Source organism: Scleropages formosus, chromosome 10 (assembly GCF_900964775.1).
Source record: "Scleropages formosus chromosome 10, fSclFor1.1, whole genome shotgun sequence".
NCBI classification, from domain to species: domain Eukaryota; kingdom Metazoa; phylum Chordata; class Actinopteri; order Osteoglossiformes; family Osteoglossidae; genus Scleropages; species Scleropages formosus.
The window spans coordinates 31,095,569-31,111,905 of record NC_041815.1 but is presented as its reverse complement, the minus strand read 5'-3'; the positions used below and the strand labels follow the sequence as shown (position 1 = coordinate 31,111,905).

Genomic DNA, 16,337 nt, shown 5'->3' with positions numbered 1-16,337 from the left:
TGTGGTGACCGGCCGGTGGCCCGAGCCCCGGGCCCCCGATGTAGGGTGGGCTCTCCCTCACAAACCGTTGGTCTGAGTCGTAATGCCTCCCAACGTTCGGCCAACACTCCACAGGCACAGCAGTTTTGCCGTTCCGGAGCCGCCCTGATTAAACAGGAGCTTAAAACTATTTCAATTTCATGGAAGAACACACAAAGAGCGGGTGACGGCATGATGGACGCCGCCGGCACCACTCTTACTGAAGAGCAAAGTCAGACGAGGTCACACACACACACACACACTCACACACTCACTCGCTGCACTTTTTACTGGGGCTGCTCCTTCACAGCTCCCAGCCACCCCACAAACATCACCGATCTAGGAGAAACTGAGTAAAACGCAGGCGCCACCAGGTGAACTTCATTTAGGTCCTGCAGTGCTTCATAGGCCCAGAAGGGGGCGCAGTGCTTAGAGCCACAACTTTGCATTCGTAGGACACAGGTTTGAATCCCACTCCCTGCTGTAGTGCCCCTAATCACTAACCCTGTATTGACACAGTAAAAATTACCCCGCTGTATAAAGAGGTAAATCAGTGTGTCGAGTAAATGAATTAATGTAAACGTAGTATATTTTGAAACCTGCATTCATGGCCGGTGGGACGACTGCAGACGGAAGACACACAGAGACCACATTCATTGTTTTCGTCACAGTTGCAGCACATGTGCATATTTCCCATGACAGGCGAGGCTCTCAGGTGAGCGATGTGTATGAAGGCTGACAGGTCGGCACCAATCGCAGGTACAACAGGACAGCGCCGTGGAAATGCAGCAAGAGGGTGTTGATCCCGAGTGTGTGTGTGTGCGCGCGCGTTCGTGAGTTTGCACACCTTTCTGTACATCATTCTGTCTCGTGTGTTTCTCTGCTCTCAGGCTAGGCTGACCAGACAAAGGGTGATACATCAACCCTCCCCTCCCACCTGCAACTCTTCCTAAACGTGTCCTGAGTGGTATTACATTACATTCCGCCAGGTGTGTGTGTGTGTGTGTGTCCTATTCTTAAGCAGCAACTCAGCTGCATTAATTTGCAAAGCAGGTCCCTGTGATACTGCAGTACACAGTAGATGCCCCTCAAAGCCAGCGTTCCCAGGTGGCGGCGCCCAGTGTCCCCCGAACCCCTGGGTGTAACACTTGGGGGTGCAGACCTGCTCCTACCACTCCCCTCCCTGCTTGGCTGCAACCCTGTTTGGTCGAACCCCTCCCAGAGTGAGGCGGGCCTCCATCGCCAGCCTGGGGGTAGAACCCACGGCAGGGTGACGCTGCGCCGAGTACAGTCGAGTGCAGTTCGCGACACTGAAGTAAGGAGAATGAGGACGGCGGGTTTCCGTTTCCCAGGGACCTCCGGCACCCCCCCCCCGTATGCAAGAAAAATGAACATTGCGATGTTTCATCCAGCACCGTGCCGCAGAAATTAAGTGTTCGCTGGCAATTAAAATGTCATTAAGAAAGGCGTTAATACGAGACCGATATGCACCTGTCTGTGTTTCCTCTCCTCCTTCTGGGATCTTCATCAGGGACTAAATTCTAATCTAATCGCCATTTTTTCTTCCGCACCTTGAGCCACGGGACTTGAACAAGACCTCCCCCCACCCCCGCGGGAGCCCTGTAGATCGATGTGGTCCGATTCCACATCGGACCTATGAGCGACCTGCTGCTGGGATTTAGCAAGATCACCAAAGGCCCTGGGGTTGGAGAAACTGGCCACCCACCAAAAAATGGATTTCAAACAGGTCCCAGCCAGCCAGCGGAGCGACAGCGAGGTCACAGAGCTGGACGGGAACAAGCACTTTGGTTGCGTCCACAGCTGGAAAAATAGGATCCGTCCCTCACTGATTAGGGTCAAGTGCCGGATGTCCAGAGTCTATCCTGGAAGCACAATGTGTGAGGCAGCCCAATTACTCTCTCTCTCTCTCTCTCTCTCACACACACACACACACACACACACACACACACACACACACACACACACACTCATTCACATGCAAAAATAATGTGTTCAGGGGCAGCAGGGGCAGCGAAGACCCAGCGGTCAGTGCAGTGTCTCACAGTGAACTGACAGCAGCCTGGTGTGAGTCGGGTCCCGAAGGAGCTCCTCTAGGGCACCAGTGTGTGCTCTTACTGGTTCCTGGGAGGCAGCAGCTTGTGCATGCATGAGTGTGTGTGTGTGTGTGTGTGTGTGTGGGGGGGGGGGGGAGCCTTTCCTCTGTAATTGGTAGTTATTTCTGAGATCCAGCCTCCGGCTCCAGATATGGGCTCAAATTCAATTTAATAATTTTCACATTCCCAAATTGCCTGAGATTAAATTGCTTATTAATAATAATAATCCTATCTTATCTACAGCTGCTGAGAGAGAAGAACAATCATGCATTAAAATAATATCTTTGATGTTACACCAGTGTTGTGACAGTGTGAGGCACCATTAAGCAGCGGTGGGCGGAGCCACTGTGGGTTCGTGGCGCTAATTGTGAGGAACGTCCCGCATTACTCACGTCTTCACTGTAATTAATCCATCTCCGGGCGCCGCTCGAGTGACATCATAAATGGAAAATTACATTCCTGCTCCGATTCCTTTTTTTCCCCAACCTTAAAGAGAAACGCTCCAGTTAAACCCATTGAACTCAGTGGAATTCTGGGAAAGCTGCACTGGGACTATGAGATGTGTTTCTATGGTGACTGTACTGGTCCTAAATAGGGGCAGGGGGGGTTTGGGGGGTACGGGTTACTGCTGGCCCTTACAGTTGAAGGCATGGGGTTCAAAGACCCTTCCTAGGGGAGCGCCCTTGATCACGGTACTTAGTACCCTGACCTGCTACCGCAAAGATTACTCTGCTATGCAGATGGGTAAATCGGTGTAAAGTAACATTGTGCATTAGAACAATGTACAGAGAACAGCGTCAGACAAGTAAATGAATAAAAACGTCTGTGGGGGGCAGGACGGGGCCTGACCCCACACACACCTGTGTTGTTCTGGAAATGTTCGCCTGTGTTTCGCTGCTCTTCTGCGTCTTTCTCACAAACAACAAATGGAGGCACTTCTGTCTCCAACGGCAACAGCTTCCCAACGGCTCCTCGTGCTCCGTCACAGGAGACACCGGGCAGCGAGAACACGGTACTTCACCCGTGTCCTCCTGCAGCAAACCAAAAGGGGGCGCTCAGGTTCGTACCGCGGTAAACTGCAGGAAAGCACCGCTGAGACTTGTTTTTGGAAACGTGTCGATGCTTTATTGACTCCCGTTTCCTGCAGGATGAACGGCGCTTTACGTGCACTGATAGTAAAAGCAGTGTAAATGTGCGCACAAAAACACACATTGGACCATGGTGAACGGCAGAGCGGCGCACACACACGCACATGCACACACATTCACTGTGTCAGAGTGGCGGGCGGCACTGAGGGTCCAGCTGTGGCGCTCCTCCGTCCCTGCCGGTCCACAGTGAGGCTCGGGTGCAACCGCAGCCTTTCTGGGAACGGCGAAGTCCCGAAGCAGTGGCCTCCCATGGAGAACTCGCCAGATCCGGGGCCCGATCCCGGGTTCGGCGCTCAGGCCTTCTCCCGCGGACGAGAGCCGAGGTGCCGATGGTCCTTCGGAGATACACGGGCTTGCTGGCGAGTATCCCAACCACTGCTGAAACATTCACAGGCGCCGGGCAGCAGGAGAGCAGTGAAGTGCTTATGGGTTCGAATCCCAGCAGCACGTGTTGGACACACGAGTGACGGCAAGGATGTCTGACTTTCTGTTCTTCATCAACGAGCTCTGGTTTGACTGTCTGCATCCTTGTGGAATGACTGCAAAGGCCCTCTGCTCCACCAGTGCTTGTGTGTGTGTGTGTGTGTGTGTGTGTGTGTGTGTGTGTGAGTCAGAGAGTTTCTCCTTCGCTGGACTTCAGAGGTGGCAGGGCCACTAATTGTTCAGTTTCCTGTGTGAAGAAGAGAATCATACACGTTAGACTCTTCCTTATGTCCTTACGATTTATGTCGTAGGCTGCTGAGAGGAGTCACAGAGTAAGAATTTCGCTGTATGGTGTAACGAATTGTTTACTGTACGCATGACAATAAACTCTTGAATGTCGAATCTCACCCCAGACTCTGTCCTGTCGGCCACACGGATTAATGGTGCCCCCTGTTGGCCTGATTAACATTTATTGTTTGTTTGTTTATTCTAGAGATACACTCTCAACTTGTACACACAGTGTGGAGCACTCTGTTATTCCCCAGTTCTAGTGCTGGGGGTGAGCATGGCGCCCTCTGCTGGTCTTACCTGGCAACTCTTCTCCCCACGTTCTTCTTCACTTGTGCCTCTCGTTTGTGGTCCAGTCGTCCTTGTCTTTCTTCCAGCTGCAGGATGTTGCGTGGAAAGAGACTCCGCTCATCAAAGGCCGCCTTCACCGCTGCCAGACGACACGGCACGTGACTAAGGGATGTTCGTGTCATGCAATAGCACTGCAGAGTGGGCGGGGACTAGGAAGGAGGCGGAGTCAGTGCGGCTTACTCTCCACAGTGGTGGGCAGGGCAGGTGACAAGTGGGGGGGGCAATCCCACCTGTCCCCGAAGTACAGATGAGGGTTGATCATGAAGTCCGGCTTGGTGAACTCCCCCACGGAGGCCAGGTCCTCGATTCGCAGACTGCTGAACATTCCTGGGGAATCGGGGGGTGGGGAGCAGACAGAGGTGAGGAAGGTGACGAGGAGGAGAAGGAGAACTCGTGACTTTCTTTCACAAGAAGGAGAAACGCACAGCATCTCACCCAAAGAGCCGTGTCTTTCGCCCCCACGGGGGAGTCTGATGTCGTTCATCCCGAGGCCCCGCCTCTCCTGGTAGCTCCGCCCCAGAGTGCAGCTCATCGACAGACTGGTGCTGAAACACGGGAAACATCTTCAGACACGACTGGTAGCTTTCATCTTCTGCACCAGACCAGCGGCGGCTCCTGGTCGACACTCGTCTGACCTCCGACCTCCTCGTCACGCTGAGCCTCGGCCCCGTGATGCTCGCCGACGCTCGGCGATACGCACCACGGTGCTGCGAAGAACCCCCAGGGATACAGACAGGCAGCATCACAGCCGAACAAGAAGACGATGCCGGCGACAACCCTGAAGTTCAGCCGTTTCACATCTTCAAAGGATAGAAAAGGCAGGAACGGTGCGGGGACGAGGACCGCCGCCGGCTCGTACCGCCCTTTTAAATCCCTTTTTTGTGTTAAGTCGTCACCTGCAGCAGCTGAATCAGGCGTCCCGCTTCTGCGAGATCAAGCGAAACCTCAACAAATCTCTCGCACAAAGAGTCGGCTTCTCTGCCGGAGCCGCGTTCCACTGCGGGAAGAACCACAGCCTGGGTCGCACAGTTATAGAGAGAGCGGGAGGCGCTGCACCGCGCTGCACTGCACGGGTCCCAGGATCAGCCTGGCCTGCCGTGACCCATACGAACCACTTGGCGGGCAACAGACTGTCCCACGAAGGCGGTTGCAGAAGCCAGTGCTGCTCGTCGCTGCCCCCTCCTGGCGACCGAGCGCTCACCGGCTTTCATCCTTGCACAAACCCCACGGCGGGAAGTGAACCTTCTCGCCGCAATTAAAGGATTTTATGCAAATGAGGCAGCGGGTGGGGGTGTGGTTACAGCTACCAAAGGATCCGGGTTTGAATCCCACCACCCTTCCAAAGTAACAGTGGTGAAGCTCCTTACCCCGAACTGACACAGTAAAACTTACCCTGTTGTACCAACGTATAAGTCAGCGTACACACACTTTGGAGGAAAGTAGGGAATAACCGAATAAACGTGAACGAGGATAACCGGCAGCACCCAGGAAGACTCACGGGTGGACGGTGGTCGTGGGGTCCGAGCTGCTCTGCTGGACCGGGACAGGGGCCTCTCCTCGGGGGCCCGTCTCTGAGAAGCCGTTTCCATGGAGGGGAAGAGGCAGAGCCCTCTCCTGCTCCTCCTCCAGAGTGCCGCTGGGTTGTGGGTTCTCCAGGATCGCTTCCAAGCACCAGCGCTGCTCCTGGGACAGCGAAGGACAGGAGATGCAAACCGCCTGCAGCTGAAGCATGTTCGCAGCTCGCTGCGGTGCGTTACTCTTCTCAGGGTCACCTGTCCGAAGGTGCCGACGGGCGCCCCGGTCGGCAGGCCGAGCGCCACCCGGCAGTCCGCCGACGCCGAGAGCAGGAGGAGCCGCCCGCCGCGAGAGCACGTCTCCAGGTGGGTGACGCAGTCGTTGTGAGGGCGGGAGCACGACAGCAGATTGGGGGCGTGGTCAATGGCAGCCTGCCCTGGACACACACAGTAGTTCTGGAGGAGAGCAGAGCGGCGGCGGCAGCGTCAGCAATGGCAGGAGGGTCGTTGTTTGCCAGCCGAGGGCCCGACAGCACCTTCAGGTGACAATCAGGTGACCCCCGGCATCAAACACAAAGACGACAGACATATTACAGCAGCGACACAAAACGTTGCGCAATTTGTCCACCTTTCAGAGGACGTTTAGAAATTGACAGACAGCCTCCTGTCACCCTTCGTTTCTCAGGTGCGAGAGGAAGTGGAGACAGGGAGTCGTGTGCTCCTTAACTGCTCTGCCGTCAGCTGCCGCATACACGTCTTTGAGGGACACTGCGACCCCCCCCCCCCCACCCCAGGGCTACACTGTGCGGCGATGGGGTTGGGGTTACGCCTCTCGTCACTGCACCCCTGAGACCTTCTACAAGCCCCCCTGACCAACACACACACGCAGTATAGTGTGTAAAAGCCCTGTGATGGATGGCAGCAGTAACTGTCTAGTTAGTGATGTTCAAAGTCCCCCTCACCTGGACATCCCACACTTTCACTTCTCCGTCCATGTCACCGGTGACCAGGTACCTTCCACCTTCATCCGCCGTCATGGTGATGGAGGCGGAGCCTCGGTGAGCGACAAACTGGGCCAGCAAGCAGCCTTGTTTGGTGTTCCAGAAGCGCACGAGGCCCGAGCCCCCACAGGACACCAGGTCGGCGCCCCCTGAAAGCAGCCCGCAGAAAAGAGGGAGGTCACACAGGATCCCAGCGTTCGAACCCACAACCCGCATGTCCACAATCCCAGCTTCCGCCCATAAAGTAAATACCAGGGGAAAAAGGATAAGGATAAGAAAACGAAGTGTGTTACACACCTATGGCCTCAGTGAGTGACTCTCGTACCTGCAGCCACCGCGCGCTTCCTGCCCTCCAGGAAGAGGAGCCGTGTGACAGCGCAGCTTTGCCCCTGGTCCTCCGCTCCAGCAGGGGCAGCAGAGAGCTGAGAGGCGCTGCGCAGCACAGGTGTGCGCTGTGTCCGTCTGCTCAGCAGCTCACTGTCTGTTTAGAGCAGAGCAGAGGCAGCGCTACACACCCCTGTGCCACACGACCTCTAGGTGGCGCCAAACTGAACTGCTCACACTCTCTCACTGCAGCACATTTGCCTCCTACAAGCTCTCAGGTCCAGGTCACAGCAGGGTGGAGTGAGGCGAGCCCATACCTACCTGTTGCTAAACAGTGCTGAGTGAGCAGCCATGAGGGTCAAAGGCCACATCTCAGGCACAGCGGGGTGGGGGGGGGGGGGTACAGGAACTGACCTGATCTGCAATGCAGGCGGGGGGTGTCGTTGGGCTCCAGCTTTCGCAGGATGTTCCCGGTGCTGCTGTTCCACACCATGATCTCCCCATCGCCGCCGCCTGAGAATGGAGGGCAAAGGCATGAGGGAGGACCAAATCGAACCCCCCACTGGGGGTGCAGAGCTCCTTCGTGACTAAGCCCCCTTGTGGAGGACAGGATGAACACCTGACCGCCCCTCTGACGACACGTCCAAACTGCCGCCCCACCCATCCAAAGCATGGCCCCTGAACCGGGCAGCCACGGAGAGTTAGCATGGTGAAGCACGAAGGACAGCGTTGAGGTGAGCAAGGTCATCGAGGTCAGCGCCCCGCCTCCCCGACTTCCTCTGGCAGAACCCCCAGGAAGCCAGGAAGCAGCCCCGGCACTCGTAAAGTCATACGAACCCGTGACGAGAGTCTGGGGAGGCAGGAAGGCGGCACAGAGGATGTGGTCGCGGTGGGTGGAGCCCCCCGTCCACTCGGAGGACGGAGCAGAGCACTGGGCGAAGGAGCTCGGCCAGAACACGGTGAGCGTCCTGCACGAAAGAGAGTAGGGTGTCAACCATTATTTTTTCTTCGGTTCGAAGCTGCGGCCCCTGCTGCGGGGCCCCGTAAGTGCAGTGGATCACATGGCCACACCCCCTGCCCCCTTCCCCACTCCCCTACACACTTTCGCAGCTGCTCAGTGACAGAGACCAGCAGGACCGCAAGTGCTGCTCCCCCTGGTGGCCCAGAGCGCCAGAGGCCTACCTGGACCATCCCAGCACCAGAACCATCCTCTTAAGCACCAGGATCTGTAAGATGTCCACTGCACGGGTCTGACCTGCATCCAGCTTGTGGTGACAGTGCCCGTTGAAGTCCCACACCTGGCACAGAGGAACAGAAAAGGAGGAACAAAGTAAGGGAGGGATGTGAAGAATTTTCTGGCTACTAGAGAGCAGGACCTTCATTTTGGACCATGGTTGCTATGGCAACCTGGCAGCGGAGTCAGGGGGCCGCTGACCTTGACCAAGCCGTCGGTGCCCCCGGTGAAAAGTCGGGTCTGGGTGTCGTCCAGCGCCATGGCGGAGATCTCGGCGTTTCCATGGCAACGGGTGAACTGCTTGACCTTCTGCCCCGTGTCCACAAGCCAGTAGGTGACGGTGGAACCGGCGTCGCTGCTGATCACCTGCCAGGGGGCGGGACAGAGACAAGGGCCAGTCCAGTCCAGGTTAGTGCTGCCACGACCGTCGTAATAGGCCGGTCAGCGGTCATCATTACATGTATTTACATGGTGAGCAGACGCCTGCTTCCAGAACAGTCTACGTGCTAAGGTGGACTTCTCCGAAGGGCGTGACGGAGTTCGGCGAGGAGGCGTCAGGGTCTTCACCTGCTTCAAGAAGGAGTTGTAGAGGACACAGGTGACGGCGTGCGCGTGGCTGGTCACCCTGCGTTCCGCCTCCTTCCCGGCCTCCAGCACAGTCAGCAGGGCGTTGAAGGTGAGGAAGAGTCGCCCGCGCTCCTCGTGGAAGAGCAGGAGCGTGCGGCACTCCCGGCTCTTGGGGAAGATGGCGGCCACCCGCTGGACGCAGAGCTGGTGATGCACGTCCCAAACCCTCAGCACCTGGGGGGGCCTCGTCGTCATGAGCGGGCCACCCGAGTCCTTCGGCACTCCTGCTTAACACACTCTGGTCCTACCTTCCTACCTGGTCCTTAGAGAAGCTGACCAGCTGCTTCCTCCCTGAGAGGAAGTGCACCGCAAGCACGCCAGTGGCGTGGCCCTGCAGGACACCCACGGGCTTGGACACCACGTAGGGGTTCCACAGAAGAACCCTGCCGTCCAGGCCTGCTGTGGCTGCGGGGACACGGGCCGGGAGTCACCGCAGCGGACCGCCGCACACCACAAACTCCCCCCCCGCCACACAGCCCTGCGCCGAAGCTTCATCCACAATACAAGGTTCACGAACATTCGAGTTTGCTCAAAATTCCAGCTTGTTCATTCGTTTTTTTTTTTTATTGCATCCGGTTTCTAAGATTTGCGTTTGTAGCACGGTGAACATCGCCTGCGTTTACCCTCCGAGCCAACAGGTGGCAGCAACGCACACAAACAGAAGAGGAGTGTGGACCCACCTGAATTCAACTCCCTTCCACAGTGTCTACAGTTGCCGTCAGCTGTTCCTGAGTGTTGGTCATCAATAACAAGATGAGGAGGAACGATGTACATATCTATCAGTCGACAATCAGCATCGAATAGCAGTTTGGGAGGCCACATATTATTATTGTCATTTTAAATTAATTTTAGCGTAGCTCAAAGTAAATACAAAATCTTAAAATAAAGTTTACAACGTATTTTCTTGCGTCCACCTTTTTTTTTCTTTTTTTTTTACACCATTCGCAGCCAGGGAATATGCCGAGACACGTCTTTTATTCGCTGTGGCTTAGTGGCAAACGCGGCACCGGAGTTACGAACGCACCTCGACTTACAAACAGAGCCGCGGTCCCACTTGTGTCCACGAGCTCATCTATAACCACTGACCGCTTTCTGTCCTCCAGGGGTTTGAATCCTCCCCGGGAACTGGGACGATGGGCTGGATGAAGGACATTGCAGGTGTATTCGCGGGGCACACGGACGCATCCGGTGACGCAGCGACAGCAACCGGATGGGAGGGAGCGCTGCGGTGTGTGTGACTGACGGTAAAACACACTTCCGCAGCAGAGGCGCAGTATGAATAAGCACCTGGAACTGGTTTCTCTCCTCCGTGCTAATGGAGCCGCTCGCTCCCGTCATTAATATCAATTAGCAGTTCACTAACGGGCCATCGATCTCCACAACGGCGCCTCCGCGGCTCACGACTCTTACACGGACCCCGTTTGCAGACATTAACGTCCCTCGGAGACCGAGGGCAGGATTCGGCGATGCCGGGGAGACGTACCTATGAGGTTGAGTCCCACGTGGTAGTCGAGGTCGCTGGCGCCTCCCTCGATGCGAGCGGCCGTGACCCTGAGGGGCGTGGCCTCCTGCTCCCGCCACGCCACCGCCATGCTGTTCTCCCCGCCGGTGGTGCAGGACACGAAGGCTTCCAGGTTCCCCAGGAACTTCACTAGGAGCACAGGAAAAGGAAGCTGTCTCTCCAGGACCCTTCTGCACTGACCAGGTCACTGACCCCATGCCAATGACCACCAGTCTTGACCGGACCTCTCACCATGACGTGCAGGAGCTGAAAATGGTCGCCAAGCCCCGCGGGAACACGGCGAAGAAGAAAGCAGGAGAATTCAAAGCAAACACACCGAAGCGAGGTTAACGGGAGCTGGGCGGCAGGTGGCGCCTGCAGGACAAGGGTTCGAATCCCTCCTCGAGATTTCCACATGAGCTCATTTCAAAAGGACAACTTCAACGTTTTGTTGCGGGTCAAAGCGGCCCCGCAGTTACAAAGACTCCATCCCGTCGGCTGGCTGCCGCTAACTGGGGCCAACAGCGGTGAAGATGCTCCTCTATCGGTTGTCAGCGATGCGAAGTCACCTTCCGATTGGCTGGGACCCATTGGTAGTACCGATGGCTGCGGAGACGGCATCTCATCGGTCGGCAGCAGCTGGAGGGCATCGGAAGAGAAAGAGCGGGACCGGTTTGCGCGGTAAACACACGGAGGTGGACAGGAAAGCCCTTCCGAGAGAGAAAGAGACGAGTCCTGCGAAATTACACCTTAAAACAGGGGAAACTCAGTATTTTCTTTCAACTTTGCTTTTCTTGGTCGTTTTTTCCTCAGTTTCTCTCTGCCATCAACCGCGTTCCCTTCCCCTCGATCAGCCGACCCGCCACTCGATGCCAGCGCGACAGGTGTAATTAAGATACCGCTGGGCACACTGGTGCCGCGGCCCGTGCCGAAGAGGGTTCGAACCCAACCGGCCTCGGGAAAGACATTTGGGTCCGAATTCAGCCAAAGGGGGTCGACAACAGGCTGCAGGATTTAAACCGGCAGTGCCTCCACGAAATACCACCCGTGACGGAGAAACTTTATAGGTACGGGTTGACCGGACGTCCCGACCGCCCGCGACCCCAGCGTTTCGGTGCGGAAACGATTGAGCACGTTTTTTGGGATTGCGGTTATGCCGGGACGGTCCGGTCACCGGTCGAGCCCTCGGGCGGAGGGTTAGACGGCGAGATGGCGTTTACTTTTGATGATATCGCGAAGGGACTGTCCCCCAAGGAAAACGAAGCAACCTCCGGTACGATTTGGTTGATTGCGAGTTTGACAAAGAGGGAATTGTGGAACGCACGCATTAACCTTGTCCGAAAGGGGTTGAAAACGGGAGCTTGCGGTGCCTTTTTGAAAATCCGAGCCGAACTGAAGTTCGGAATAAAGCGGGATCTGATTGCCTGGGGGCTACCACGAGGAAAAGGACAGATGGAAAGGCCTCGTGGAAAAATGTGCCTGAAGCTCTGAGGATGGACGTCTGCTTTATGGAACTGCATCTTTTTAAAACGTATTGTACTTTCTTGCATCCTACGCCCTTGTATGCCTATATTTCCCTTTTATATTTATTCTTTTAGTTTGTGTGGATTTTATCTGTATAGTATTTTCTTCACAGATTTTAGTAGTCTTGTTTTATTAGTCCGATCTTAGGTTTTTGGGGGTGTGGTAGAGTTTTCTATTGTAATTTACAAGTATTTTATGTGTTTTGCAAGATGCACGCGTGTGAAACGATGACTCGGGTTAGGCTGCTGTTGGGGGACGGTCCTTTCACGGGCATGTTGCTGTGGGGACGACGTAGGCGAGTCGTATACAGTATTTTGAAGCCGGGAAGGGGGATTCTCTTTCTTTTTATGGGTTTTGAATATGTTATTGGAAGGAGACTTTGTTACTGTATCGTGACAATTCATTTTATGTAATGATTTCTTACTAAGCTTTGTTGGAAATGTGTTTGTTTTGGATTTGTTTGGTTGTAAATTTGTTGATAATTGTTTTTAATTGTGTATTGTAACTTTATAAATAAAGTTAATACATTTAAAAAAAAAAAAGCCAACCCGTTAAGACCGAGTGTGAGAGAACTGGAGTCTGTCTGCGGTGATGAATCGTTGACGAGGAAGCGGAACGTGAAGGAACGTGAAGGAACGTGGAGGAACGTGGAGGAACGTGGAGGAACGCGAGTCCCAGGCTGCCGGATGCGCCACTTAAAGGGCGAGTTGGCGACCGGGGCATCGGAGCGCGCCAGTGTGACGCGGCCCATGAGCCAATGTTCACCATAAAGAGCTCGCGCACGCGCACACAAACGAGGAGTAGGGGACCGACTTGACTTTAGCGTGCACGCGTGTCCGTGGGAAACAACTCGATGGGAAACACCGCACATGTTTACGGGATCGATGAGCGAACAATCTGTGCCGAGCAGGAGTCTCTACATGTAACCTTTGTATTTTCAGTCTTTAATGTAGCTGAGAGTTTGTAAAAAATAAATAAATAAACAAATAAATAAAATAAAAAGCATGAAAATGAGGCTCACGACAGATGTTTTTTTGTGTGCAGACTTCTAGTCCCAAATGTGTTCGTACGCTGAGGAGGCAGCGTAACTGGTGCTGAAACTGCTTCTACGGTTAGTTTCCTCTTCTTCGTCGCTTCCTGCCACAATCCCTGAGCAACGCGAAAGCCAGAGGAGGCGGGGGTGGGGGGGCATTCCTCACCTCTGCGAACCCAGTCCCCGTCGTGCGCTCGGTGTCCGAGCGCGTAGCAGCACCCGTGCTGACCTTGCACTAGCTCCGCCCACTTGATGACGACGACAGCATCCGGCCCCGCCCCAGCGCCGGCTTTCTCGAACAGGGAAATCTGGGCCGTCCTGAAGCAGATGGCGCTCACCTGCAGGCCAGAGCAGAGGGACAGGGGCTGTCGCCGTACCTCGGCCAAACAGAGCGAGACTCTCCTTGACCCGACGCCGTTATTTCCGTATCTTTATTATCATTTTTATCATTATTATTACTGCTGTTACCGCTATTCATCTGACGGCGCGGGACGAATTCAGTGCCGGCGTTGCCAAGCCCCTGACAAGTGCGTATTGACGGATGAACTCGGGAGATAAAGCACGCTGCCCGCGCACCGCTGACCGCGCCTCCCAGGACGATAGGAACCTTGTGTTTACACCGGTACGAAAGGAGGGCGAGCGCCTCGCAGGCCGGGAAAGGACCTCGAGGGTCGGCGCGGAGGGCACGACGTCCCGGTGTAAATAAGAGCTTCCGCGTTGTCGCGGGAGCAGCGAAGCGGTGCGCGCGCACCTCGTGGGCCCCTCCCCAAGACCGGGGCCGTCTGCGACTGCTGCGGAGAAGCATACCTGGCCCCCCAGGTCCCCGAAGCTGAGCACCCCCCCGTCCGGGTTCCGAGGGTCGCACCAGTAGTGGAGGCTGACGGCCGCGTGCCGCAGACCCTGCACTTTGTACTGGCAGCTGAGCTCCTGCTTGGAGAGCAGGTCGAAGAAGCAGATCTCCTTGCTGGTGAAGGACACCGCGACCTGCGGGAAGGAGACTGCTGGTGAGCCCTCGGCACTCTTCGTCGGAGCGCCATCGTTGGCTCCCGGCAAGAGACGCGAGTTGAATGAGGCGCGACCGCACAGCTGTAGTGTCGCTGACGGTCGTGTTACCGCGGGGCTTGAGAACACGGCCACGAAAGGCAACGGAACCAGAGGCCAAGATGCACAAAGAAAGTGAATGACGGTGACGGACAGAGGGAGAGAGAGAGAGACAAAGGAAGAGGAGGAGGACAGGAGGGGACGGGACGGGACGGGAGGAGACTCGACGGCTGGGACGTTTCCGCCCCGTTTCTTCACCCGGCGCCGGGACTCCGGACGGTACAGAGGACTCGGTACATCGCTCCTTTTGATATTCAAATGAGCCCTTTCAATATTCAGACAGCACAGCGCTGTACATATTCATCAGCCTGGGACAAGGACTGCACTGCTAAGCATCTTTTAAAGAGGCTCCGGTCAAAAACAATTCTTATTATTATTATTAATAAAAGGAAATGGGAGCAAAGCACTTGAGAAGTATCGCGGTCCTGCGGTCGAGCAGCTCACCTTGTGCACGTTGTGTAGGACCGCCATTGCGGTCACCCAGAGGTCTCTGGGCTTCACCGAGTCCGTGGAGACGCGATGAGACTTGAGCAGGATGAGCTCGTCGCTCCACACCCCCAACGTGCCCTCCTTGCTCACGCTCAGGTACCTGGAGGAGCTGCGCAGGGCTGCCACCTGCTGGATGGTGTCGCGGTGCAGGGAAGGCAGGCCGCGCAGCGGCCCCCAGCGGGGCACGGCGGTCGCCCGCGAGCGCGCCTCCTTCTCGCGGAGCTCCAGCAGGAGGAAGGAGGCGAGTCGCGCCCAGTCCAGCCGGCCCTCCCGCCACACGTCGGCGCTGTCGAACAGCCGGCCGTACTCCTTCCGGGACCCCCGGCCCACGGCCGCGAGGGCGCGCTCCGCGAACTCCGCCCTCGTAAGAGACACCGGCTCACCCGAACCCGCCGGCTGTGCGAGGGTAAGGCAGCGCCGAAGTCAAAGGTCACGCGACTCTACTTCTGAATTTCTGTCAATTTGCATATTTAAAGCGGCTCCAACCATCATTCATAACGTCTTGGCCAGCGCAGGGTCACAGAGGCCCGGAGCCTATCCTGGCAGTATAGGGTGTGAGGGCAGGTCTTACCAAGCGATTGTGACATTTGTAGCCTGGACAGCGCTACCCTACATGGGCACAGGGGTCACAGAGGATGCGCAGAGAGTAAAAAGAGCGTATTAGAGGCGCCGGGAGGGAACGCCACCCCCTGGGCTCAAGGCTCAGTGTCTGAGAACGGCCCCATCTTACCAGGAAGAGAGACTGCATCTTCTCAAAGTCCTTCACGCTGAGCCTGTTCTCCAGCAGCCCCCCGTCCTTCTCCGTCTCCATGGTTTCCGCCCGCAGAGCCGGCACCGGTTCCTTCAGGTCGGCTCAGGTTACGCGAGGAAACCGGCTCTCCAGATGACCAGAACCGGGGCTGCGAAAGTACCTACGTCGCGTTTACTCGCGTCTCCTACAGAAAGATCATCGCCGCACGAGGACGCATCACTGCAGCACATTGGAGCTTCTCATCACGCTAAGTCCCGGAAGCGGGACGGAGCCCCGCAGTGACCCTCCTCCGTGACCTTTATAGCACGGCCTACCGCGATTCGTGTCCATGAATAATATGGTGTTACCACATTCATGAGGAAGTTGCATCATTTTCATATTAGACCAACGTTTGATGAACAGTGTGCTCCTCACGGCTAGAATGATGAAACTGGATGACTGAAGTACACAGATGGCACCGGAATTATGGCGTGCGTGCACACACACGCACATACACAGAAGTTCTTGAAAGGGGTAAACTCTCTCACTCACACACACACACACACACACACACACACACACACACACACACACACACACACACACACACACACACACACCTCAGCTCCCACAGAGGGCCCATCCTGCTTCCCACATGAAGACCTTACCTGCGCGGGTTCAGTTGTTGGGTGAAAAGCTGTCAGGACAAACTCAAGCTTTCAAAGACCTTCGTGCGCATGTTGAATTCCACCAGGGTTACTGAAGCAACACACACACACAGTCCTGCTTTTATTACCCTGGGCTAACAGACAGCTTGGAAAACGTTTCCTGGCAACCAGGTCACTCAGAGCTTTGTTTGTGTGTCTGGGTTGTTCCTGCTCACAGTCTGGCCCTACACACACACACACACACACACT

The 16,337-nt window shown here is 55.8% G+C and overlaps 1 protein-coding gene across 1 annotated transcript; it reads right to left on the bottom strand.

The window, feature by feature from the left end:
• Window positions 1-3,281: 3,281 nt before the first annotated feature.
• On the bottom strand, window positions 3,282-16,262 carry LOC108924631 (WD repeat-containing protein 49-like). Its single transcript, XM_029255251.1, has 20 exons — window positions 16,089-16,262; window positions 15,421-15,589; window positions 14,646-15,086; window positions 13,908-14,084; window positions 13,267-13,438; window positions 10,526-10,693; window positions 9,299-9,447; window positions 8,983-9,216; window positions 8,617-8,781; window positions 8,364-8,479; window positions 8,019-8,149; window positions 7,596-7,694; window positions 7,183-7,338; window positions 6,819-7,006; window positions 6,115-6,312; window positions 5,841-6,025; window positions 4,778-4,887; window positions 4,523-4,669; window positions 4,292-4,421; window positions 3,282-3,950 (listed from the first exon to the last, which is right to left on the bottom strand). Exons 2-20 carry the CDS (start codon window positions 15,499-15,501, stop codon window positions 3,935-3,937), a joined length of 3,063 nt encoding a protein of 1,020 aa, XP_029111084.1. The 5' UTR covers window positions 15,502-15,589; window positions 16,089-16,262; the 3' UTR covers window positions 3,282-3,934.
• Window positions 16,263-16,337: the final 75 nt, after the last annotated feature.

What these genes read in the sequence shown, in the direction of transcription:
- LOC108924631 (XM_029255251.1), bottom strand. Translation starts at nt 15,501, where the DNA reads ATGGAGACGGAGAAGGACGGGGGGCTGCTGGAGAACAGGCTCAGCGTG. An exon ending in TCCTACACAACGTGCACAAG is followed by an intron (nt 14,085 to 14,645) that starts GTGAGCTGCTCG and finishes TCCTTCCCGCAG; the next exon opens with GTCGCGGTGTCCTTCACCAG. An exon ending in GAAGCGCGCGGTGGCTGCAG is followed by an intron (nt 7,007 to 7,182) that starts GTACGAGAGTCA and finishes GGCTGCTTTCAG; the next exon opens with GGGGCGCCGACCTGGTGTCC.